The 26,210-nt window shown below is 44.7% G+C and overlaps 1 protein-coding gene across 3 annotated transcripts in view; it reads right to left on the bottom strand.

The window, feature by feature from the left end:
* Positions 1 to 26,210, bottom strand: part of KCNAB1 (potassium voltage-gated channel subfamily A regulatory beta subunit 1) — a 344,031-nt gene that overhangs the window by 82,132 nt on the left and 235,689 nt on the right. For all 3 annotated transcript variants that reach the window (XM_045514502.2, XM_010952021.3, XM_010952022.3), the window contains exon 2: positions 15,478 to 15,521. In XM_045514502.2, the coding sequence (XP_045370458.1) occupies positions 15,478 to 15,521 (44 nt within the window). The remainder of the gene's footprint in view (positions 1 to 15,477; positions 15,522 to 26,210) is intronic.

Genomic DNA, 26,210 nt, shown 5'->3' on the forward strand with positions numbered 1-26,210 from the left:
CCTCCACAAGGGCAGGGGATCTCCCTGTCTTGTTCCGCACTGCCCCGCCAACACCTGGAACAGGGTTGAGTTTTGTAGATCAACTATCTTGCAGGTCCTAGGCTATGCATTCTAAAACTATTTCTCTGATTTTTCAAAAATCATGAAGGGTAGGTATTTTCATTTTCTTTCATCTGCACCTGAGGGTTAGTGTGTCACTGGATAAACAGGTCCACCTTTGAGATTTTGCTCATCTCTAAAATAGATACTGATGCCTGTATTATTGTGAGAACTAAATGATGAGACGACGATGGAACACGCTTTGAGAACTAACATTGTGCCAGGCACGGCGCTCCATGCTTTATAGACACAATCTCATCGGGAACTCACGACCACTCTGATTTGAGTTTATTTGCTGGGAGCGGCTGAGCTGGGATGTGAGTCCATGCAGACTGACTCCACAGTCCACGCTCTTAACAATTTCAGTAGTATATGCCAAGTGTCTGGTGCAGCCCTGAGCATAAAACAGGTGCTCACTAAATGTTACTTTCCTTGTCATCTTCTAAAGAGAGAATATTTGAAGCAGCAGAAGTTCCATAGGAAGATAAATAACTCTTCCAGAGATGGCAGTGAAAGCCAAAGTCAAAATTAGAATGGATTAATTCTAACAGACTACCTATCTTAGCAAAGCTCAGGAACATTGATTATTTTTTATGGATTATTCTGAAGTGACACATGGAAGAGTAATGAATTGACTAAAATGTTAATAATGCCACAAAATTCTGAATTTTAATTGGAGACCAAAGCTAAACGAAAAACATCTCATGTGCCGCTTGCTTCTTCACTGGGCACCCAGAGTGGTGTCTGCCTTGCTCTCTGGCTGCGCTCCCTGCATGCTGCCTGGGAATCTCTCAGGTGCTGAGTTTCCACGGGGAACTCGGCCATCTGATGAGCCAGTAACTCCAGTGGGGAGCCAGGAGGCAGAGTTTGGAGAGCCTTGTCCAGGTCGGTTATCCTCAACTCTGGCCCAGGTAGGAGGACCACCTGGGAGCTGATGCCCTGCCCTGCCCCAGAGATTCTGGTCCAGTTGATCTGAAGAAGGGCCCAGGCACAGGTATTTTTTAAAAGCTCCCATGTGACTGTAATGAAAGCCAGAGGAGAAACCTGGTCTAGGTAGCGATCGGGATGTCAATGGAATGGACTCAACCCCTCTGCAAGCTCCATTTGATTGGAAGCCCCAGAGTAGCAGGAAGAGAGAAATTAAGTACTGGGCCCAGAGCGTGAAGAACAATTCAACAAAGAAGGCGGAAGTTGGCCTTGACCCCGAACTGCAGACGGCAATGCCTTGCAGAGTCTTTAGCCCTGACCAAACAAAGGGCTACAGATTATTCTTTCAAGATGCTCCCTTTGGCACTTTGCCCTTCGTTTTATTAGTACTATTAAACTTCTGCAAAAATCCCAGTGGCAGTAAAAAATCCCAGTACAGCAAAAATAGCTTAGTGGAAATAAAAAAGGGTGGAATAAAAGAGCGTCAATAGTCTTGTTTTCTGGGACAAGATTACAAGGGCCACCAATCCTGACAGAATAGGGTGTAAGCGAGACACATCAGTTTGATGGGGTCAGGGCAGAATTTTTCCCACTGGTGCCGTGTAGAATCGTTAATTCATTGTGGAGAGTTAGAAGCTTAACTGAAGCCTAGTCAGAGATGGGCTGCGTGATCATTATACTGCTCCTACGTATGTTGTTACCCCTAGACAATGCTTGATTTTTCACGAATGGGTTTTCATGCCTATTGCACCCATATTCATAAGAAATACAAAGTTCATTCCAAAGACAAACATAAATGCATTTTTAATTTCTGTGTCACTGTTCCCCTCTCTCATCAGAGGTAATAGAGGATCTCCTATCTTCTTCCTATGTCTTCAGTGGGTCAATTCAAACAGCAACACAGCAGCCGCCAATTCATCTGAATAAAGTGCCCAGCCTTCTTAAAGTCACATTAGTATGGAAATTATGGACATTTAGCACTCCCTGGATATTGCAAACTCTCAAGTATAAACCTTAGTTTTTAAAAACCTATGCAATGACTATTAGATGAAATGGCAGAAGAGGTTGGTGGGCTGGAGATAGAAGACCACAATGGTGCTGTGAAAATCAGAACTGAATTTGCACGTGGGAGAACTGGGGTGGAGGTGTGCCTCACTGGTATTCCCAGCACGCGTATCAGAACCTGGTCATTAGCCCTTGCACACCGCAGTCTCCCGCTCTCGCGGATTTTGTGCAGGTACATCCCCACACCCCTGTCCTCAGACTCTTTACCTTGCTCTAGTCTATCTATTCTGTCTTCAGTTCCTTCCTTGACTAGGGAGGTTAGGATGGCTGATGACCTTGTTCACCATTTAGAAGATTCTCTTGCCCTGTTCTCAGCTCCCTGTTTCACTATTCCTTCACTGCACCTGCCTGGCAAAAATCCACTCCTGGGTGAATCTGTCTGGTTGCTCATCGCATGTAACCAAGATGCTGAGCTGTGCTGGAGAAAGTCACAGAGTGCAGAGACTCATGCATTGCAAATTCTTGGTCTACAGGAACTACACATAGAGATCACCAGTCCTCTGTTTTCTAATCATTCTCCCCCACTGTTTAGATTTCAAATTTACTTTTCTCGGCTTCAGTCCTACCCCCTCTTCCTTCAATGTCACCAGATAAACGTGCCTCCTGCTTCATAGAGAACATACAAGAACATAAACTGTAAACCCCTCCCCTTCCTGCTGCCAAATCTACCAAACTACCCATCGCAGACACGAGTGATGTCTTGCCCGTTTCCCAGCGGGCTTCCAGCTGCCTCTGGTATGTGAGCACCCCACCTCCTCACCCTCAGGTGGCTGTGCGCTCGCCACTGGCTCCCACGTTAAGGAGACACAAGCCAAGACAACACCCATCTCTTCCTCCTCTCTTCCTGTCCCCGTGTAAGAGGGTCCCTGCGTCCTTCCAAGGCTGTTTCTCTGCTGATCCTCTGGGTCCTGTCCCCTTGCTCTTTCTCGGGGCCCTCACTCCATCCACGATCATCTCTCATTACTGCATCTTCTCGGTGCTGGAGTTCTACTTTGTGTAGTTCACATTCATTTTACACCCACATTTCACTTCCTTTTTGTTCCTATTTGTCTGACTTCTATTTGTCTGTTTAAACATTTTCCATTTATCTTTGTCCTTCCCCTGAAAGAACGGATCTAGAAACTTGTTTTTTTTAACCCAATTTCTGAAACTTTGCAATTTACTACACCAACATCTATATTGGTTCTCTTTTTTTCAGACATTTTATGTTATGCCTTTAAAAGCACTTCATTTTATATTTTCTTTACTAGTCTTTTGCTAATTTGGTCAAGCCTCATTGACCTCACAGCCCCCATAGAGTCTGCACAGGCTCCGTATATACGCTCACAGTGTGATGAGCTGGGCTCACAGTTAGAGGGCAATTAACTGACTGTTACGTTTAATCTTCTGTAAAAGTGAGAATATTTGAGTCCTTGGCCGTCTGTCTCCTTGCCTCTATTCCCAGTCCTCTCCAGTTTGCTGTCTGCACGGTGACTGTTGTGACCAGAATGAGCTTCCTAAAATGCATCTGGCCAAGTGACACCTGGACTTAAATATTTCAGTGACTCCTCATCACAAAATAGATAAATCCCAAGCTTCACAGCATGGCTTCCAACGTTCGTCGTAACCTTCCCAGTCATCACGCATCACTTCCTCTCCCACAGAGGTCCTTCTCCAGGTCATGCTGGTTAAGATTCCCATGCTTCTCTCCCTGAAGTTTATTTACCAATTCATTTAGAAAATACTTATCTAGCCGCATAATTCCTCAGAACCATGCCAGATGGTGGGGGCTGAAAAGGCAAATGATAATAATGGCTTCTCTTTCCTGGAGCTCCCAGTCCAGTGGGGAAGACAGAAAAATACCACGTCCTGGTCAGAGAGGCTGTGCTGGGAACGCACAGGGAGGCTCCAGCTAGACTGGGATGCTCAGGAGAGCAGCCATCAAGCCTAGGTCTTAGTAAGAAAAAAGAAAGAAAAAAAAAAAAAAAAAAAAGGAGTGCTTGTGGCTTTTTAACTCTTATCCACCTGACAGATTCCTATTTATCCTTCAAAATCCCTAGCAGCCACCTTCCCCATTCCCTGGAAGGGGTGGTCACTTCATTGTCTGTGCTATTTCTGTGTCTCATAACTCTTTTGATCATGTCATTGTTAAACTGCTCTTTCCCTTGTTAAGTCTTTGACTCTCTTCCATCCTATAGCACTTGTTCTTTTGTACTAAGCACAGATATCTCTTCCTCCAGGAAGCCTTCCATGATCTCCTCTTAGGCAGCCCTCATATGTGTTCCCACAGCATCTCATATTTCTCTCCGAGCACTGGTCACACTATGATTCATTCATTCATTCCATAAATGAGCACATATCCAGCACCTTCTCTGACCTAGGGATTTGTTCTGAACTGATAATCTAGCAAGAAATAAGTCAGATGAAAAAAGTTATCACCAGCAAATAATCGCAGGGTGTCTTCTGGGGGCACACAGCCCAAGGATCTCATCAGCCTGGGAATCAGGTCACAGCCCCCTCATCTCTCCCTGCCTGCGGGCTGCATGAGGGTGGCCGCTAGGGGTCTGCCCTGTCTTTTCTCCTGTTTCCCCAGCACAGCAAACATCTGGCACATCCTTGGGAGATCCATGGACACACAAATGAATGAGAGCAGTGCTGGATTCCATGCTTTCCAGGGACAATAGAATCAGCCAGTTTCTGCCCTCTGAGAGCTCACAAAATGAGACGCGGAGGGCATCTGAGGCAGCCCATCCACCAGCAGGACCAGGGCAGCCCACCAGCCCTCCCTGGGAGGTGCTGGAAGGGAGGGCGACTGCTCCAATCCTCTCGCTTGACCTTGGGAATGGTGTGACAGGTAACAAAGCCAGACAGAGGGTCACTTTTAGAAACGAGTCTCAGGGCCAGTCTCGCCTCCTCTCTTCAGCCAGCAGTTCAAGTATCACGGCTGAAAGCAGCTCAGCCAAGGTGGGCTGCCAATTCTGCTCAGTAAGGTCCAAAGGCAAGGGTGGCGAGAGGATGGAGATATGGGGGGAGGTAAAGTAAAAACCCATGAAACATAGCGAAGTCCCACAGAAAGCTTGTTTCCAGTCGCTGTAAGCAGAGCCGCACCAGAACTTCATCTCCTGTTTCCCTCTCGTCAGCCTGAAGAAATCCCCATGGCTAGACTGTCAGCTCTAATTTAGCTCCTGCTCATTACCTCCTCACCCATTTTCTGTAATTGCATTTTGGGTAGCCTCCTCCTCCTCTCGTTTTAATTAGTTGTCAGATATAAAATGAGCATTGGCGGTATCTTCTGCTTTGCCTGCTTGGAGATGCTCCTTTGTGTACTGTCATTATCCAGGTGTTAGGATGAAGCTTTTATTTGTAAATGAGCCTCTTGTCTCACTGATCCCTCAACATGGTGGGGAAGTAGTAAAAAGGCAAAGGTACACATTTACCCTGCAGAGGAAAATTCTGTCCTTTAGGCAAACTGAGGGGGCGGACATAAACACGAGCCAGTCCAGCAAACTCTGAGCGCCCCTCATGCTGTAGAAAAGGCTGGGAGGATTTTAATTTTCCACCTTGGCTACTGATGACATAGATCAGGCTTAGACAAGCCACAATAAGAAGGAGAAGGGTTTTCAGGATCCAGGAATATCTTTTCTTCTTAACTCAGAGAAGAGGAACTCTTAGCCCTGTAAGCCAGGGCCCTTTAAATTTCCTTTGGGAATCTGCATTGTGTGGCTGGGGTGGATTTAAACCCTTCCCCAGCTTTAGGGGTGGTTCTTGACTGAAGGCAGTTCTTCAGGAACTGGTTCAGGCATAGACACACAACCTTGTCAGAGCCAGTGGGACACGAAGCTTGGCACCTCTGCAGCCGTCTTGTCACTCTGAGGGCAGCCTGAGAATGGAACCTAACTGCAGTTTGCAGAGCTCATAGTCTGATCCCTGGGTCAAGCCAAAAGGTCTGCTGTCCATACGAGCCTAGAAATACCTGCTTTTGCTTAAGCTAATGATTTTGCTTTGCTTTGAACTGGGTTTTCTGTTTACTTACTTACTCAAGAAGGCTTCTGATGGATTCACACTCAATAGAGCTAAAAATAACGGATTTCATTCCTAACTTCATCCAGCTGAGGCCTCTAACACCAACGTACAAATCTCCGAATCCCCACACATTTCCTATCAGCGTGTTGCCCCACGGCAGGTCCCCCATTAGGCATTTATGCTGCCCTCCCAGAAGTGGCTCCCCATGGCCTTGCCTTGCTTAACCCAAGCACACCAGAGGCACAGCCCCCACCATACAAGAGGACAGCACCCCAACAGGTTCCCCCATTTTTTAGCCTCACTATTGGAGTAGCTCAACTGCACGGCTGACTGAAATTATGAAACTTTCACTTGGGCTCTCATATTGCAAAGGGTGTAGGAAAATAATCTTATAAATGTACTCTTTATAAATGTCGAGTGTACAGGACAAACTCTGGGTGAACAATATGAATAGACTTGGGTGTACACAGGTGTGTTTCTCCTGTGAGTACAGGAGCTATGGCAGGACTTTTTGAGGTCTTTAGGGCTCTGTGCACGGGAGGGAAAGTCAGGAGATAAGAGCTTCATTCAAGGCATCCAAACAAAACTAAAATGTCAGCTCTCAGCTGCCCTCTTACTTTGAAATCTCTTATAGGGAAAGCTCACCTGATTGTGGACTATGAGTTATGGATTCTGGCCCCAGTCTGTGGAATTTGATGGAATCTTTGTCTACCCTCCTCTGGACAGTGATGCCAAGAGCTGTTCAGGCTCTAACACTGGTTCTAAAATAAAGGCCCTTTCACCGAGCTGCCACCAGGGAGTCGTGCTGAACTTGCCCACATCACGACTGTTAGAGCTGGAAGGGGCCTTACATGCCTGGTCCAGCCGTTCGCGTCTCAAGGGCAGAGATGGGGACATGGCAGTGGCTGTGAGCGTGTGGACGCTGGAGGTGGGTGGGGTGGCAGGGAAACAGGCGGCTGGTGGAGAGTCCAGGGGTGGGAGATGCGGGCTCTGCCGTCGCTACCACTGGCCTTGAACAAGACTTTCCCCTCTTCCTACCTCTGTTTTTCTCATCTGTAAAGGGGGTGATGATCACAAAGACTAATTCTCCCTCTCACAGCCTTGAGACCATGTTTATAAATTGTCATCAGTTCCAACAAATTGCCCTTATCTGGGCCTGGGGAAAACCTTGTGCCCCCCACTTGCTGATGGTTTTGCAATGATTTGTTTTATTTTTGGATTGCAGGTTAGCCAATGAGGGCGACTCATCCTTTTGCAACTGCACTGGGGGAGATGAGGGTGTGTGTGCGTGTGTGTGTGTCCGTGTAGACTTTCCTGCCTTTTCTTCTCAGGTTCTTCCCTGAACCCAACTCACACAACGTATGGAGCATCAGGCTGCCCATCTGTCCCGCCCGCCGTATCTCAGCGCCGGACAGCCTCTGCGAGGGAAGAAAAGGCACGTGGCCGGCCGCCACCGGTAATTCAGAGGGCAAGCAAATTGTGAGCAGTTCTGAAGAAGGATTTTATCCACGAAAGGAGGAAATGAGGAAGAAATATTCTAAGGCAATTTTGTAAAAATACAAAAGCCTCTTCTTTTTTAGCATGTACACACCATGGCATTTATTCAAGGTAGACTTTCCAGGAAAAGTGACAAGCCTAAAATTCTCTCGTTACATGTTTAATATTCATGCACCATTTAAATTCTGTGGGTATTCTGGTCTTAAGATAGTTCACTCTGTGTTATACAGAGAAACTGGTAAACTCTCTGAGGGAAGTTGTCCTTTTAAAATCATTTCTCATGTCTCAGAGGCACTTTATAAATACTTCATGTTGTTGTGGTTGTGTTCTTATACTACTGTGCGAGGTGGCGAGTTTACACTGGCCTTGGCAACTGGAATGGGACTCATGCAGTGTGTCACAAAAATAATATCAGCCATGTTAAGCATTTCATGTCATGCTCTCCTAATGTCAAAATATTTAGTGCATGAGCGCGTCTCTAAGGCAGAGGGAGCCGAGCCAGGAGTTCATCCTGCACATATGCAACACATGGAAAAGAAGCCCACACAGTTTAGTCTTAAGACTCACTGCATTTGCTCTAGAAGGTTCCCTTGGTTAGGGCAGAGCTAAGGCAGGCGATGGATGGAAGGGGAGGTGGGCTCAATCTGCCTGCCCCAGGGGCCGTCCCAGGACGCCGGCTCTAGAGAACCCTGAGGCCATCCCTGAGCTGGGCAGCCTTTCCACCTGCAGTTCAGGTGGAAATGTCCCAGGCCAGCTCCAGGGGCTAGGTCTGGGGACAGCAGCCACCTAGGTGGGTAAAAGCACAGCCGGCACCTGGCTCAGCGGATACCGGGTCTCCCACGTATCCACCTCTTTCCATCTGGTGAGGAATGGGCTCCGGCCCCACTGCTGCCTCAGAGTCATGGGGGCTGCCTTTAAAACCCCTGTGCCTGGTGCCCACCTTGGGAGCTTCTCATTCAAAAGGGCTGGGTGGAGACCAGTTGTCTGCACTGCAAAAAGCATCACCGGACAACCTGCTGTGCAGCCAGAGGTGGGGAGGAACACCTCTGGAGAGACTCAGCCTCTCCAAGGTGTGGACCATTTTACTTTTTTTTTTTTTTTTAACATTTTTTATTGATTTATAATCATTTTACAATGTTGTGTGGACCATTTTACTTTATGACTTCATTCCTTCGAGGATGAAGTGTGGAAGGGCTGCCTGAATGAACGCAGAACATGATGATCGCGGAGTCAGTGCGCTCTGCCTGGGAGTTACTGCCTGGAGGTTTGTGGAGATCAGGGCCCTGAAGGCATGGGGTTCCTTCTCTCCTTTGCTGCTTAGATCTGGACCCAGCCCTGTCTGGCGGGACCGCATAATGTGCCCTTCCCGACCATTGGTCAGCCCAGGAGGACTCCTTTGGGGAGGACGGCATTCTACACGAGGTTCTGTGTGTGCTCAGCTGAAAAGTGAGCAAGTGACCCCTCTCCACCATTATGCTTCCTCTGTCTTCTCGTAAATTTTATCTTTAAATACCTGCCTGTTCACCTCGCCACATACATCCGTGTGACGTTTTATAGAACTGGCAAAATGCTTTTACTAGTTAGGGTTCTCTAGAGAAACAAAAGCTTAAAAGTCCTTTTAAAATTCCTTACTATATAGCTCTTTATATATAAATATTTACATATTTATATATATTTTCTATATAACTGTGTAAGTTATATAGATAACTATATTTCCTATTTTATTTTTCTATATATAACTATATAGAAAATATATGAATATATTTACATATAGAGAGATTACCTATATATGTATATATATGAGAGATTTATTGTATGGAACTAGTCACTGCTCCATAACAGTGCTCCTGCTTCTCTGTCCTCCTTCCTCTTCTGCTCCCTCCTGCATCTCCTCCTTCGGAGATTTCAGATTTCCACCCACACGCCCAGTCCAGGAACCCAGGCAACCTCCTCTGCTCAGGGAGACCTCTCATTCTGCATCCCAAGGTCACCAAGTCCTGCTGATTCCTCCTTCCTGTACATCTTTAGTACCACTGCCTCATCACCTGACTCCCAGTTAATCTCCCTGCCTCCAGTCTCAGCCCTCTCTCCCTCTGACCTAGCCAGAAAGCACAGTCACATTGCTGCCAGAAAGCAGTTCTGATACATCTGACCATGTCCTACTCCTGATCCAAGTTTTTAGATGGCTTTTCATAAGCTACAAGGAGGGTTTAAAACTTTTTGGGGGGGCAGAAGGATGCTTTTTCTTCCCCTTCAAAATGTAATATAAAGCACTAAAAAGAAATGAGCTATTAAACCATGAAAAGACATGCAGGAAACAAATGCACATTACTAAGTGAAAGAAGCCAATATGAAAAGGCTACATACTGTAGGGTGTCCACACTACATTAAATTCTGGAAAACATGAAACTATGGAAACAGTAAAAGGAGCAGTGGAGGCCAGGGGTTGGGGGCAGAGAGATACACAGAGAGAGCACAGAGGATTCCTAGGACCGTGAAACTACTCTGGGTGATCCCGTAATGGTAGATACACATCATTACATTTGTCCAAATCCGAAGAATGCAGAACACCAAAGTTATACATATCCCTAATGTAAATATAGCCTTTGGGTGACAATGATGTGTCAGTGTGGGACTGTTAACAAATGTACTACTGTGGTGTGGGATGTGGATAGTGGGGGACGCTGTGTGGATGTGATGTAAGGGGAACTTTCTGTGCCTTCTGCTCAATGTTGCTGTGAACCTACAACTGCTTTATAAAGTCATTTCTGACATATTACATTTTGAAATTTTTATTTATATGTAAAAAATTTAAATTTACATTAAAATTTTTTGTATTTTTCTTTAGGAAAAGGAGAATTACCTTGATGGAAGTTGTGGCAATGGAAGGAGGAGACAGAGAGAGGTGGAGCCCTGTCTGGCCCTCATCCCCCCAGTGTTCCCCAAGACCTTGGGGCTATAGGACTTGGGGGGACACCAGAGACCTAGAGGACAAGGACTCAGTGCCTCAGCAAGGGCCCTCCTGATCAGGCCTAGACTTCCTTCCTGGCTTGGTTCTTGTGGTTCCCCAACGCTTTGCACTGGCAGTAGTCTACATCTCCATTATTGCTTCCCCCAGTACCCCCAGCTCCGTGGGTCTCCCTCCCCACCATTGTGGGCATTGCCCCCTCCGTCTTGCGTCCTTCACTCTCTTTCTCTGCTTGATGACTCCCTCCCAGTCTTAACTCAAGACTCAACTCAACCTTCCCTGGGAAGCTGCCCCAGATTCCCCAGGAGACCTTCCTCTCGCTTGGTGGACCTACCCTCCATTATGGCATCCCCCCAGCGTGCTGTCTGTGCTTGCCCCCTGACTCCTACTACACTGTGCGTGGTGTGACAGCAGGGCCATTGCCCTCATCTTGGTATCCCCTGTAACCAGCGCAGTGCCTGGCTTCCTAAATGTTTGCTGAGAATGAATGAATGAATGAATGAATGAATACGCAAATTCTCCTCTTCCTCTCTCAGAAGATGATCCCACTTGCCCCTAGACTGAGATGATGTTCAGCCACTCTTTGGTGGATTTACTCCTTTCCCATCAGTTTCTTTGACTTTGGGTCTTGATAGCAGTGGTCAGTGAATTTATAAACCAGTTTGGCCACAGCAGTCCACAGCTGGGTTTCCACTTAATTCCCCCACCCCCATTTCTCTTGTTGGCACAGCTGTGTTCCTTCAGATGTATCTTCAGTTCATCCTCCAGTTATTTCACCTTTCTGCTCCCATTACACCTGCTCTCAGTTTATCCAAAGGAAGCTTGACGGGGCAAGTAATTCCCAGCCTATTCTCCTCTGGTAGAGAAGAAAGTCAGCATCGTTAACTTTAATATGACCTTTAGAGCATTTCAGTAAAAGACATCTATAGTCACGTGACTGCTTAGAACACTTAATGCTTAATTTCCTAAGTCTCAGTTGAACACGAGCTGTAACTGAGCTGAGACCCCAAGCCTACAGCAGTAAACCCGGCTTCACCTGGACTTGAGAGCTGTGGTCTGCAGAGCCCGAGAAATTACCTAAGGCTGGTGCATTATTCCTTTCTATGATTTTTTTGGTCTCCAATGGCCTACAGAGGCAGCTCAGAAAAGTTCTCAAAGAACACTTATTCAAGCTTTGTTACCTGTTTGGAATGAAGCCAATCAGCCCCATGAACTTCTGGTTTCCTCCTATTTTTCATGCAGTATCTTACCACAAGTGTTCAAGCTCTCAGAAAAAACTCAAATTAGGGCTTGCTGCTGCTGAATCAAGTCTGTTTCAAAGCTCACCAAAATACCTACAGCTCACACACAATGAGATTTTTTTTTAAAAACTGGTCTGCCCTTTGGAGACTCATTTACACATGGCACTTCATAGGCACATGAATTTTTTTATAGTCTTAAGGGCTTTTGGTTGAGTCTTCTATGTACTTTTTTTTTCTTTTTCTTTTTTATTGAAGTATAGTCAGTTTACAATGTGTCAACCTCTGGTGTACAGCATAATAGTTCAGTCATACATATACATACATATATTCATCTTCATATTCTTTTTCATTATAGGTTACTACAAGATATTGAATACAGTTCCCTGTGCTATACAGTATAAACTTGTTGTTAATCTATTTTATATATAGTAGTTAGTATCTGCAAGTCTCGAACTCCCAATTTGTCCCTTCCCACCCCCTTTCCCTCTGGTAACCATAAGTTTGTTTTCTATGTGAGTCTGCTATGTACTTTTGACTAAATTTATTTTCCATCACAGATATTGCTTCTATGAGATAATTGTCTATGATTGTTCACTGTATTTCTGAATTTCTTTCAATAATAAATAATGAATAGTTATTTACCATTAAATACTCTCAAAAAAACTAAGGTTAGACTATTCCTGATAATGAATCTACAGGGTCTTTCAAATACAAGTAAATGATAGTAAAATCAGAGCCATAAATTAAGCAAATGTCAAGTGCCCTTAGTCTTACAGTGAACAAAGACCACCCTTGCTTCCTAAATCGTATCATTAAGGAGACAGCAAAACTCAGGCATCTTTAGCCTTCAATATCCTTGCAATACAGTGAAAGGAGGCAGACTTAGTTGCCACTGTCTTCTATTCATTCACGACCGTCCCTTCCCTGGTCTCCACACTTTCTTCCACAGGGGTCAAGAGACCCTCCTCCAAGCTCCTCCCCCACCAGCTCCAACTCTCACATCAGCAGTCCCTCTGTGTTGCAGTCGCTTACCTACCCCTCTTAATCAGTCCCTCTCATCAGAAAGTTTTAGCTCTGTTTCACTGTCACTCTTTTCAATATTGGGTTTGTCATATTTTTCAGTGATTTAAATGACCCCAAAGATAATCCTTCTCTGCACTGTTCCCTCTCAGATTCTGGGCCTTTTCTACTCCACTGATCTTGTCTTTTTTTTTTTTTTTTTTTTTTTTTTTTTTCAATTGAAGTACAGTCAGTTACAATGTGTTAGTCTCTGGTGTACAGCACAATGTCCCAGTCATGTATATACTCACATATATTCGTTTTCATATTCTTTTCTGATCTTGTCTTTAACACAACCACAGCCACTCTCCCCCAGTAGACATGCCTTAGACTTTGTCATTACCAATGGCCAAACCCCCCGTAACCTCGATTGCAAGCATCCGCCTTTCCAACCATCACTTTCTATGCTTGCAAATTACTGTCTCTACTGCTCTTATTCCAACAATCATTTGGGCCCTCTGGATGTACAATTCACTGATCCTTCTCCTCTTCCGCCTCCTCATTTTACCTCTTGTTCATTTTCCTGGGTCCAGTCCTCATTTTCCCACTGCTCAGGTTCAGTTCCAAGGTCCATCATTATAATCACCCCTTTGCACAAATCTTCAGCTTCTTGGCCTCTCTTATTTATTTATTTATTTTTTTTACCTTATACCCTTGAAAAACCCTACGTGGACCTGCATGGCTGAACATGACTGGAGGAAAAACACACAGACATGGAGATGGTCTCACTTCAAATTTATTAGCATGAACCTCAAGTAGGTTCTTAATGCTGTCTGGCCACTCTGATGTATCCTCCTGGTCCAGTTACTCTTCTGTTCTCTTAGACATCCTCTCTCTTCCCTAACATTCAACACCTCCCTTTATCCTCACTAAGAGCTGATGACCTTGTTTCTGAGTCTCAAGGAGAATACAGAAGCAGTAAAGGAGAACTTGTAAAGATACCACCACCACCACCACCCCATCAACCCACCTACCAGCCTCAAAGCCCATGCCTTCCTTCACGTTACTCTCCTCTTGTGTCCTTAAGAAATAATCCCAGGTAGTTTTCCTCTACTTATCTTAACCATCTTTTTCCTTCTCAAAAGAATTTCCCCATCAGTATACAAATATGCCATCATTTCTCCCATGTGTAAAGGCTCCCTCTCCGACCACACTTGCCTGTCCAGCTGCCATTGCATTTTTCTGCTTCTCTTAACAGAAATGTCATCAGAAGAGTAGTCACCTGTCTTTCTCTTGAAGCTACTCCAATCATGCATAAGCCCCTCTCTCCACCAAAACTGATCTTTTCAAAGTCATCAGTGACTTCCACGTTGCTAAATCTAACGGTCAATTCTTGGTCCTCATCTTGCTTGCCCTATGAACAGCATTTGACAGGCTTGGTCACTCCACCCCACCTTGAAATGTTTTCTTCACTTAGATTCCAGGACTCCCTGCTCTCCTGGTTCTCCTCCTCCACACCGACTGCTTGTTTTCAGTGTTCTTTGTTGGACTTCCCAGGTCTCAGACCATGTGCTCCTTTTTTCTGTACTACCTGTCTTCACTTCCTTAATATTCTTATCCAGTCTTGTGTCTTAAACAGCATCTACATGCTGATGACTCCCAAGTCATCCTAAGTCCGGATCAAATCTCTCTTCTAAATTCTAGATTCACACATTCATTTGCCTATATACCTCTTTTCTTGGATGTCTAATAGAGATGTCAGACTTAACGGGTCCCCAGTCAATCAGCTCTCCTGCTTCCTAAGTCTCTCCTCCTTCTTTCTTCCAAATCTCACTTACTGGCAACCCCATCTTTTCTGTTGCTCAAGGGAGAAACCTTAGAGTCATCTTTGACTCTCCTGTCTTCTTTTGTATCCCAAGTAGTATCCCACAGATCTGCCTGGCTCACCTTCAAAACATAGCCATAGTCTGACCACTTCTCACTACTTCCCAGCTACCATCCTGGTCTAGACTCTCCTAGATTACAGGACTAGGTCTGATGATCTTGAATTGCCTGAACACCAAGGCTGCCTTTTCCCTTGTCTGAGGGATGTCTGGAAGCCATATGCCTCCCCAAGTCTCACACTCAGATTTTACCATTTCAGATGCATCCTTATGCTGTTAGAACTGCCATCTCTACTTAGTCTTCTTTAAATATTTACATTTGCTGGGAGGAATTACATATATATCACTGTGTCCCTAAAGCATTTCAGGTAGATTGTAAAAGTATGTAAAATACATTATAATATAGAAAAAAAGGTGAGACATTTAGGCAAAGGGAAGATAAGGATAGGAAAAAAAATCCACATGATGCTGTAGGTGAGGTGAGTATACAAATGCATGCCCTGAGGTCCTTTACACTTGCCGAATGGGAATGACATGGAGTCTCTTCCTCGAAAATGTGCTTTAATGTCAGATTTCTTTTTGCTTGCTGGGACCTCCTAAGGCATCATGAACACAGTGGCTTTTGGGCCTGAGCTGGGGAGCCTTGTGTGGGGCAGGAAGGGCTCTGAAGCAAAGCTGGTCAGGAAGCCCCTTCTCACCTGTGATGGGGTCCTGACCCAGACCCCAGGCATCTCCTGGTACCCTCCCCAATCTCCCACCTCCCAGCCCACCCCCACGTGATACCCGGAGTACTTACCAAGACCCAAGCAAGAAACTCTGAGTCCTGATTTTCCAAGATTCCTAGAATAAAAATAAAGCAACACATGGTCATTGTTTCTTTGGGTGAATTTTAACTCTGACTATTAAATCTACTTTTGATGGCGTTGATCTTGACTGGAATCTTGGTAGAGGCAGAGCCCCAGGGGCAGGTCTGTGGTTGGGGAAGAGGCTCTCTCGTCTCCATTTGGGCACTGGGGAGACCCCCAAACGCGCTTAGGCTCAGTACAACAATGAAGTGGCCCCACAAAACACAGCTTTCCAGTCCTGAATGATCTTCTTTATTAAGTTGCTTCAAATTGTATTGTCTCTCTCCTTCTAGAATGTGAGTTCCTTGAAGGCAAGATCTGTATCTTATTTACCAACCAGTCTTTTCATTATTCATCATTATTCATCAACAAAGCCTGACCCAGTGGAGCCTTAGTAAATATTTGTTGGCTGAATAACCAACAAACTGACTTCTAAAACATATTATTACCGATGGGGATTATTCAAAGAACAAATACAAAATAATCCTTTAGGCTATTTAAACTAAATTTTATGTATATATATGTGTGTGTGTGTGTGTGTGTGTGTGTATATATATATATACAAGAGGGTCAGAGAGTCCTTAAATGGCTCTTCTTTTCCTCCTCAACACCTTTGCTTTTCATCCTTAAAAGTCTACCAGAAAAAGGAAACATAGTTTCACTCTCTAAACAGGGAGAGAACTAGGGACTCTAATCCTCACTACACAGTGTCTGTCTGTGGAGACCCAGACCCAACCCATCTTCCTGTTACCCGCCTAGCAGCCATCAGAGAAGAAGTCGGATTCTCAGAGAGAGGATGCCTCACAGAACTTTGCAGGGGTCCAATGCGAGGAGGTGAAGCTCACATTATTGAAACATGGTAGAAAAGTGCATTCCTTACTCTCTGATCAGATGCTCTTACAAGTGCACAACTTTTCCCCCTGCTTCTACCCAAATAAACCAGCACCAACTTTTCCGACGGCAGCAGAACTCAGTCCTCCCAGGTTCTCTCTTGATTCTTCCTCAGTTTTGCTCCTTTAGAGTTAGTAATCGGTGCTCTTGTTTTTGCCTCTGTTTCTTTTCTCTGCTTACTATTATAGTCTATAAATGCCACCTAAGCAACACATGTCATTTCACAGCATCACCCAAGGTGCATCACACTGCAAACAGTTGAAAGACCCAGGTTTTTGTGTGGTTGTCACAACTAGCTAGGTGACCTTGAAGAAATCACTTCCTCCCTTGAGGGGTTCAATTTTTCATAGTAAAATGGGATATTAATGTCAGTGCTCTTAGAGCAGGCAGATAGCTAGGTATGAGCAGAGAAAGGGGGACATAGGCCAAATGGCAGGAATTGGGCAGAAAGGAGGGGCACGGGCCAAAAGCAGGAAACCCTACATCATGTAAACAACAGGGGTTCCTGGGCAGAGAAGGAAAAGCAGGAACCTCTGGGCTGATAAGTGGTCACACATTTTGGGGTGACAAGTGACCTGGAGGTGACAAAGAAAGCTGGGAAAAGGCAGGAATCTCCAGTGTCCGAGTATAACCTTTTGCTCATTATGCTCTCATTTCAATAAAATTAGCCTTTCAGACTAGAAGTACCCATCAAGCACCGAAGCCATGACACTTCTGATCCAGACTAAATAAGGACAAAAATCCCTCTTCTCTTCAGGAAGGTGGAGCTGGGATGAAAATCAGGGAATATGACCCCAAACCCTTCCCTCCCCAATGAATATTCTGCCCATTCATTTTTATGCTCTATGTAACCAACTTACCAAAAAAACTGAGGGCAGCTGCTCACCTGAGCCTGCCCGCTCTCCCCTTGAGAGTGTTCTACCTGTCCCTTAATAAATCCTCACTTTACTTTCTTGACCTCCACATCCCATCTCGGAATTCTTTCTACGACGGGACAAGAACCCAGTCACCCGCAGCAGTGTTGTTCATCCAGCATCACTGTTGTGGGGCTGGAGCATGACAATGTATGTTAACGTGTTCACAGTAAACAAATGTAAAGCATAATTATTTTGGGTGCTTTCTGACCCTGCTCACCCTCTCACAGACACAGTGCTCAATTTTCCCATATAAGTTAGTTACGTCCACCCGGAAGGAAACAATTACATAAAGGTGTATGTGAAAAATATTTTGAACTGCTCAATAGGAGAAAAATAATTTTACTTCTCCCATGAAAATAATTTGCATAAGGAATTGTTCTTTTGGTAGTTTCTCAGAAAACCACAGGATGTACAGCCAGAAGATCTTGCTTTGTGGTCTAAGAGTCTACTGATTTTAAAGGATAAGAATTCAGAGCAACAACTGTACAGTAGGAAGAATTAAAAAAAGCCCTACACCAAAACAAAAAAAAGCAAAGACATATATAAGTGAAGAACAGTCTTCCAGGTAGAGCTATTCCATGCTGAGGAATCAGTGAAGATTTATTGACAGGTTACCATGTTCCAGGCAATGTGCAAGGTCATGGGGATACAGAGAGGAACAAGGCACAGTTCTCTGTCCTCTGCGTTGTCTGAGGGACACAGGACAACAACCATGTAATCACAGTATGGTGGGCTATGTCCTCCCATGGAGGTCTTTGGGAACACGTAGGGGAGCCTATCTCAGGCTTGTATTTGCATAACTATGTGGGTGTCATGGGGGAAAAGACCTCGGTAAGGAGTTTCATGTAATTTGAGTATCTTTGAGTAACTCTGAGCGTGACAGGGAGGAAGAACTTGGTGCAGAAAACTGTGCAGGGGAAGAAATCTTTCTAACAAGCTCAAATCGGGCAAGGTTATGTCACTGGGCACTTACTGAGCACCATCTCGGCACACGAGGCGGGGACACCTTACGACAGTGACTTAGGAAGACGATGATCACTCTGCTCTGGGTTTAGAAGGCCAAATGTCAGCAACTTGAGAATTGTCAACCAACACAAACTACAAAGTAGCAAGTACTCAGCGTGGTTCTTTCATTGCCATAGCTGCTTAAACACCCTGGCCAGCTTTTCTGGAGTGAAGTCTTAGAAGATTTTGCACTGTAAGAAACGTTCAATTACAGACAAACATTGATACCGTGGTGCTACATCCTGCACTGAGGCTTGGTGTTTTTATTTCCTTTAACTCTTCCTCTCAATATTTTACCCACTAGAGGGGTAGATGGTTACCAAAGTCAGCTGGTTGTTTTTACAGTGAGAGGCATTTTCTGTGCATGTGCCCCTTCTAGCCTCTAAGCCCATTGCCTTCACTTGTTCCAAGTGTAGGTCCCTTTGTGAGACCCCCACCAGGCAGAGCACTCTTGACACACACTGATGCTATGCGCTTTGTAGATGGACAAGATAGGAGAGAATAGCTCCCTCCAGCTCAGGGCATGGAATTCTAACACAGTTTCCGTGATTCCCAATGGCGGACTTGCGTCCAGCCCGTGGCCATGACTGCACGACACCAAGTGGGGGTGGGGTGACCGTTCAGCCACTCTGATCCATTTAAGCCCCGCTGGATAATAGAAGGCCAAATACTTGGCTCTTCTGATCTAATGAGTCCAAAATATATCATCCAAAAGCTTGTTTGTGTGGCTCTAACACTGAATATTGGCCAAGTCTACACATCACGCTGGGCTGTGACAGATGTCCTGGAATTGTCTCTATCCCACTCATATGGAATTTTCATGACCATTTCATGACCTTGTGTGACACTGTGTATCGAAACAACTTTACATCTTTCATTTTATTTCTTAATTCCTCAGCATGAGCACAAGTGAGGCTACATAAAAATTCTGTAAGCACATCAAGTTTCCAATCAGATTGAATTCCTTTCCCATTTGATTCAAAACAGATGCATCGCACTGGCTTCTCTATTTTATGTGTGTCAGATATACCAGAAGGCAGTCTCACTGTGTTCATTTTTAGTTTGTGCTCCTGTTCAACTCAAAATAAAAGTTCCTCTTTCCCAGGTGAACCTGAGCGGCTCTGCTGCTAATATTAGAAATGAATGACATCAACATGGGGGCGCGGGACACTTAGCTTTGTCAGTCAAATTTTGGAAATCCTAAATCTTAAGTCAAAGCTTTGGGAAAGAGTTACTGGAGAAGGAATGTAACTTCTTGAGAGGTCACAGGTTGCACTTCTCCCTTCTGAAGGCAGGGTTGTCCTCTCAGTGGCTGATCTTGTTTTAAGACAGTGGTTCTTTCCATGGAAGAGGCATTAAACATAATTTCTAGTGGCATTTTGTGGAGCATCCATCCTGCTCCTTTTATTTTAAGGCAATTGTAGAGTTGTGAGAACTGAAATCAAGTGTCACTTAGGCACAGTATTGAAAGCCATTTGATGCTCACAGGTCCTTTACAAATCCAAGATGCTAAAAGCAGATTAGCAGCCTAAGTGCATTGTTCTAAATTGCTTGTTTCTGAATATGTGTATCTTAGACATTATTCACAATTGTAAACTGCTTGGAAGAGAGGAATAGCTAGCTAAAATAGGTACCTTGCATTTGACCAAGAAAGAAGCACATAGCAGGGGACAAAATCCCTTATTTAAAGGTTGACACAACAGAGACAAACTGAAAGCATCTGTAAGGGACTCCGGTGGCCACAGTAGGCTGGCAGAAACAAGTTTGGTTTGACCTGGTTTTCATGTGCTTGGCTTATTACATCATCTGCTGTGTCTGTCTAGCTGAACATCTTTCTTATCCTCTAAATCTCACTCTGCTGTGTGTGGTGCCTTACGTGGAAGCTACTAGTCAAATCTGGGGTATGGAATTTAAAAAAAAAGTACATTTAACTGTTCTTAAAAAATCCAGAGCAGAAGGTATGTTCATTTGTCAGCCAGCTGGTTTTGATGGTTGTCTGAGAACATGCATTTTGACAGCCAGGAAGGTGACTACAAATGGTAATAACGTTTTCTCATGAGGGCATCATTCATCACTGTTGATAGTGAACAATGATTCATTTGGAAACCACCAGGCACATAAATGATTTAGGCTTGCATTTTGATGACAGACATTGATAAGTGACACCATGAAACCTTCTTTCATTCTTTCCTTTATCTAAGTAGCAGCAAAGCAGAATGAGATTCTTTCAGATTCTTTGATTTACAAGTTCAAGTCATTTGTTATACATTCCACCTGGGTTCTTTTTCATTTTCGTTGGACATATAAAATGACCTGTTGTTCTGTGTCCTTCCAGAAAAGTGTAGAGAAGTACGGCAACAAGAGACTTGCCTGTAATTAATTAATTAGTTCAATAGAGATGTGCTGAGTTTCACCTACATACCAGGCCTTGTATTAGGATGTGGGGATGGGCAGAGTAACAGATAGTTGCTGCTCCCCTGGAGCTTACATCACAAAAGGGGAAACATGTTAAATAGTCGACTAATGATTTGACTGTTGTGCTAAATAAAAGATCAGTATACCTAAGTGTAAAATTGCATGTTGGGGAAGCTGACCGGTGCGGATGAGCTTCCCTAGGGATGCAGCATTTAAACCAAGATCCAAAGGAGGAGTAGGAAGTAACTTAATGAAAAGAGTAGGGATTAGCATTCCAAGCAGAGTGAACAGCATGTGCAAAGGCTCAGAGGCTGGAAGAAGCATGGGTAGTTGAAAACTGAATCAAGTACAGGGCAGGTGAGTCTGGTGGGGGTGGTAGGAAGTTGGTCAAACTGGGCCTTACTGATTATGTTACCAATTTTGGTCTCAATATGAAGTAGTAATGGAAAATTGCTGAAAACCTTCAGCAGGAGAAATGGGCTGAAGGGAGGCAAGAAGAGGAGCTTTGGGGCTATTTTGGCCATGCTGATGAGAAGTGATGGTTTCTTGAGATGGGATTCAGTGGAGGTAGGAGAATAGGGGAGAGTCCAGGTATTCTCAGTGGGCAAAATCTACAGGACTTGGTGTCTGAATGGGAGGGAGAAAGAGAAAGAGGAGTAATGGGCCATTCTCAGGTTTCTGACTTGGGTGGCTGGGTGAAGAGGGGTGCTTTTCACTGCGGTCACATTCAACAAACACAAGTATTTTGAACCTTTGGGCACATGGGCAATTGCCCATGAGATATCCACGTTAGCTGCTTGGAGCTCAGAGCAGGGAGAGGGCTTTCTGGGTATCAAGGGTAATGGGCACTGTGGGCCTGGGTCAACTGCCCAGAGAGGCAGTGTTCAGTTAGAGAAGAGGGTGCCCGGGCCGGCCCTGAGCCGCTCCACCATCATAGACGGCCAACAGGAAGCTACGTTGGCAAAGGAAGCTGAGAAGGAGGAGGTCAAGATGTAGGAGAGGACCAGAGAGTGACACCATTGAAGCCAGAGGTAGAGCCGGTTTCAACAGGGTGTGAGTGGCCAGCAGGGTTGAAGGCTGCAGAGGAATCCAGGGTGGGGAGGACAGAGACGCCCTGCACGTTCAGCCCCACAGGGACAGCTGGCGACCTCTGGGCAGTCATTTCAGTGGCGCCGTGAGTGGAGGTCAGGCTGGGCAGACTGAGGAGGTGGGTGCAGAAATGATGCTTACCAGCGTGTGTGACCTGGGCACATCGTCTTTTTTAGCCTCTTTCCTCATTCATAAATGGGGATATTAATAGCCCACTGTTTTTTTTTTATTTTGTCAGAGATTGAGAAAATGTAAGTGCAGCCCCAGTCCCTGGATTCGTCAGTGCTCACTCAATGCTTTTTACTTTCCACCTTTCTTATTTTCTAGGAAAAGTGGTGTCTCAAACGCTAACTCTGGTGGGGCTCTGGTTCAGGCACAAAGTGGTTAGGAGGCTGCCTCTGTGGCCTTCACGGCCCACTTCCCTGACTCTAGGATCCACTCACTTCGTGGATTTGTGCTTAGGCATGGCAAACATTCTGAATCTATTAAATGTGAATTGTGAGTCATTTTGCTGGAATCATTAAGATAGTGGGAAACAGCAGATAAAGATAGACAAGTGAGGCAAAGGAGGGGGTGGTACTTTGTTGGTAAAGGCAGTTTGGAGAAATTGTGTGGGTCTGAGAAATTTGGAACCTTTCTTCCGTGACCACCAGGAGCAGGGAATGGAGATGGAACACAGCTTGTGTGGACGGGGCTATACAGACGCAGGGATGGAGGGGGGATAACGGCTGAGAAGTGCTCACCTGGGCCTACTTCTCACTTAAATAAAAGTTACGCATTGCTGTTTCTGTCTCAAGTATCTGAGACAGCTGGAAATCAAAACTTAGAGTCTGACGTCAGAAAATTCTAGAACCTTTATCTCAGGGCATATAATTCGAGGGTTCATGAACTGGAACGGGACAAAAATATGTTTTTATTTTTCACCAACTTCTAACTGAAATGTAGCTTCTCTTTCAAGTACAAATGTAGGTAAGAAACCACAGAAGTACTCACATTAACTGTAACTTTGCAACAAAAGGAAATTACAGGTATTTTTCTGTCACATCACGGTAGCCTCGGAGAGCTCAGAAAACGATTTGCGCTCACTGTTTACACTCTTCAGCTTTTGGAAACCGTGGTGTCTGACTCACTCCTAGAGCGTGTTATTTAATATATTAACAAAGAAATGCATGTTTTACTAGTTTGCAAATTTGCATTTTAAATATTTTGAACTGGATTTCCATTTAATCAGACTCCTGTATATTTTATGTTATGTGTTTAAAAGCACTTTTACTAAGGAGGCTGTAGGCATCCCCAGACTGCCAGAGGGGTCCATGCATCAAGAACCTTGAATGCAGTGAAAAGATGAATGTTTAAAAAATGCCTCTTGGTACAGGCATCTGCCACAAAGCAACAAGAGCTTAAAAGCATCTTTTTTAGACTGGGAGGGAGGGCAACCCTGAAAAGTTTTGAAAGCAAAATTAAATATGCCATACCCCACAGCTACTACTTAAAATTTGCATAATAAAGTTGATAGTGTCAGTGTTTAGTATCCCTTCTTACTTGCTTATTTTTAGTGGATAAAAACCTATTTCGAAGGCCCTTACTGAATTTACTTAAAACTCAAGCTGGCTGCTGGGGTTATTTCTTTATGGGTATAAATCCTTGACCTTAAAGTCTCTGGTTACAGGGCTTCTCAAGGGCCTCATCCACCCGCCTGCAGCCAGGAAGACTGCCGAGCCTGCCCCCGGGGTATGGGAGGCAGAAGAGGATTTGCCGTCCCCAGGGTTCTGGGACTTTAGCCTCATGCACAATATTTCTTTCATAAAAATTTACATTTGTTTATTCACTTCATATTTCATTCCATATTATACTTGTGTTTATTTTAATATAAAATAGTGCTTCCTTCCCAAATCTTCCAGCAAGTTTGTTGTCTCAGAGATGTGTCATGTTGGTCCCGTGGCTTTACTGGGTACCCCTTGGCCCCCTCTGCTGCCCCAGTTTGAGATGCCTGGCTATAAACCATTATCAGTCATTTACACTTTAGTGTGAAGAAGTGTCAGATCTTCTTCTTATACAAGTTTGGAGGGATTAGAAAGAACAATCAAGAAAGAAAGCACTAAACCTCTGAGAGAGGTGGTGGGAGGTGAAGGAAGCGGGCCCCCAAAAGGGAGAACACGCTTTGCCCCCTTCCAAATTTTGTCCAGGATTACATCTCTCTTCAAGACAATTATCACACTTTCCTATGTAAATACCATACATGTACTTGCCAGTTTCAACACTAAGAATCTAAAGATGTCAAAGCCTTCTTCACCCCAGGGTGATGATTTACTTTCAAAGAAGTTCCACAAGGTGAAGCAGAGGTGAAGTCTTCTCCAGCACTCACTTCGTAATGAGAGCTGTGTCTGTTTCTACTGTAATGAGCTGTGCAGTTTTCAAAGGCAAAATAAAACAAACAAAAGTATCTGAGGCAGGTCTCATGCGCCACATCTTCCCAATTCGGTTTACTGTGTGTGAATGCCTTGCTTTCACTTTAGAAAGCAAAGCCAGCAATGAGACGGAGACTGAGGCATGAGCCTGACCAAGGGGCATGATGACATTTAAATATTCACTAAATCAGAAGTAAAGGCTTCCAGCCATCATGAATTAGTTTGCCTTTCACTTTCCTTGACAGAGGAACAGAAAATGAATGCCTATTTTCTCTGTGCCCCATCCTTTACTCCTGCTGTCAGAATGCCGCACATCACAGCACATGTTATACTCATTGTGTACACGGACTGAGATCTGGGAGGGCGGGGACTGTGTCTAATGCATCTGTTTATTCCCAACATCTAACAAAGTCCTGGGCCCATGGTAGGTGTTCAGTGATGCTCATAGTAGGTGCTCTGATGCCATCACTTTACTGTGAATAAAGACTGCATTGTCACTCACTTGTCCCAATTTGCCGGCTAGGGAGGCCCTGCCGTTTACTGGGAAACACTGGGCAGCACAGTGCAGTGACGAAGTACAATATAGCACAGAAGTCCCTGTACAACTTCCTATCACTGAAGCCTTGGGAAGTTACCCAACCTTCCTGCCCCATCTGTTTCTGGGGATAATAATAGAAACCACCTCATAGGGTTGTTGTGAGGGTTAAATGTGAGGATGGAAGCATTTAAGATGATGCTTGGCACGTGGTAAATCCTCCCCAAGTGCAAGCTGTTATCAGACAGACATACATTTGAATCCAAGCTCTGCTCATGGTGGCCACGGGCATCTCATTTCTTCTCCTACAGGCTCCCTCTTCTGGACAGTGAGTTCCTATGCCCTCCCTGAGTGGAGGGACACAGTAAACACTGTGGCCTTTCACTCTTCTTTCAACCAGCGGAGGTGTTGGGGCCCCTTCTATTTCACAAGAGGCTGGAGCTTGGGAACCTGCTCAGTAGGATGCCTTCTACCCCGACCCATCCTCTTCCTCCTCTCCCTCTGCCCCTTAGGTTAACTGTGGTCACTGTTCCACTGCGAGGGCCAGTCCCAGCCCTCTGGTATTTACAGTCTCAGAGCCTAGAGCTGGGGTAAAGGGAGAGTCATGACCAAGGTCTACTTCTATGTTCTGATTCGTTGGTTCCAGTCAGTCCACCAGTGGGTCACCCCATCTGAATCCACATTGTACATTTCAAATTCAGAATATCAGTCTGTGGCTCCCTGTCTACCCCCTCCAAAAAAAGCAACATATTTTAACCCCTACAGATCTGTCTCCTCCCTCCCTTTGGCCTCCACAACCAATCAATGAGCAAAACCTGAAGGGCCCCTTCCACCCCATCCCTCACCTCCCTCCTCCCTTCTTCACGGCCAGACCAGGTCAGACCCTTGTATTAATGGCTTCCCACCTGCTCTTCTGCCCTGGAGTCTCTCCTGTTCTTTCTTTCTTTACTGCTGATTAGCTTTATACCTTCTTATTTGTATGTAGTAACTATTGCTCATGTGGCTACAGTAATCGAAGCCATGTGGTATTATCAAAAGGAATGAAGCACATACAAATAGACTAGCACAGATAGTAAACAGAACAGAAGAGACCAGAAATAGCCCCACACAAATGCAGTCAACTGATTTTTGCCAAAAGTGGAGAAACAATTCAATGGAGAAAGGATAGTCTTTTCAAGAAATGGTGTTGGAACAAATGGAATGATTTTCCACATGTAAAAAAAAATGAACCTTGATACAAACCTCTCACCTTACGCTAAAATTAACTCAAAATGGTTCACAGACTGAAATGCAAGGTGTAAAACTAGGAAAGTTCTAGAAAAAAAAATATAAGAGACAATCTGTGAGATTATAGGTTAGGCAAAAGTTTTAGGTAGAGTACCAAAAGGATGATCCATTAAAAAACTGAAAAACTAGTCTTCATA

This window comes from Camelus bactrianus, chromosome 1, assembly GCF_048773025.1.
Source record: "Camelus bactrianus isolate YW-2024 breed Bactrian camel chromosome 1, ASM4877302v1, whole genome shotgun sequence".
NCBI classification, from domain to species: Eukaryota; Metazoa; Chordata; class Mammalia; order Artiodactyla; family Camelidae; genus Camelus; species Camelus bactrianus.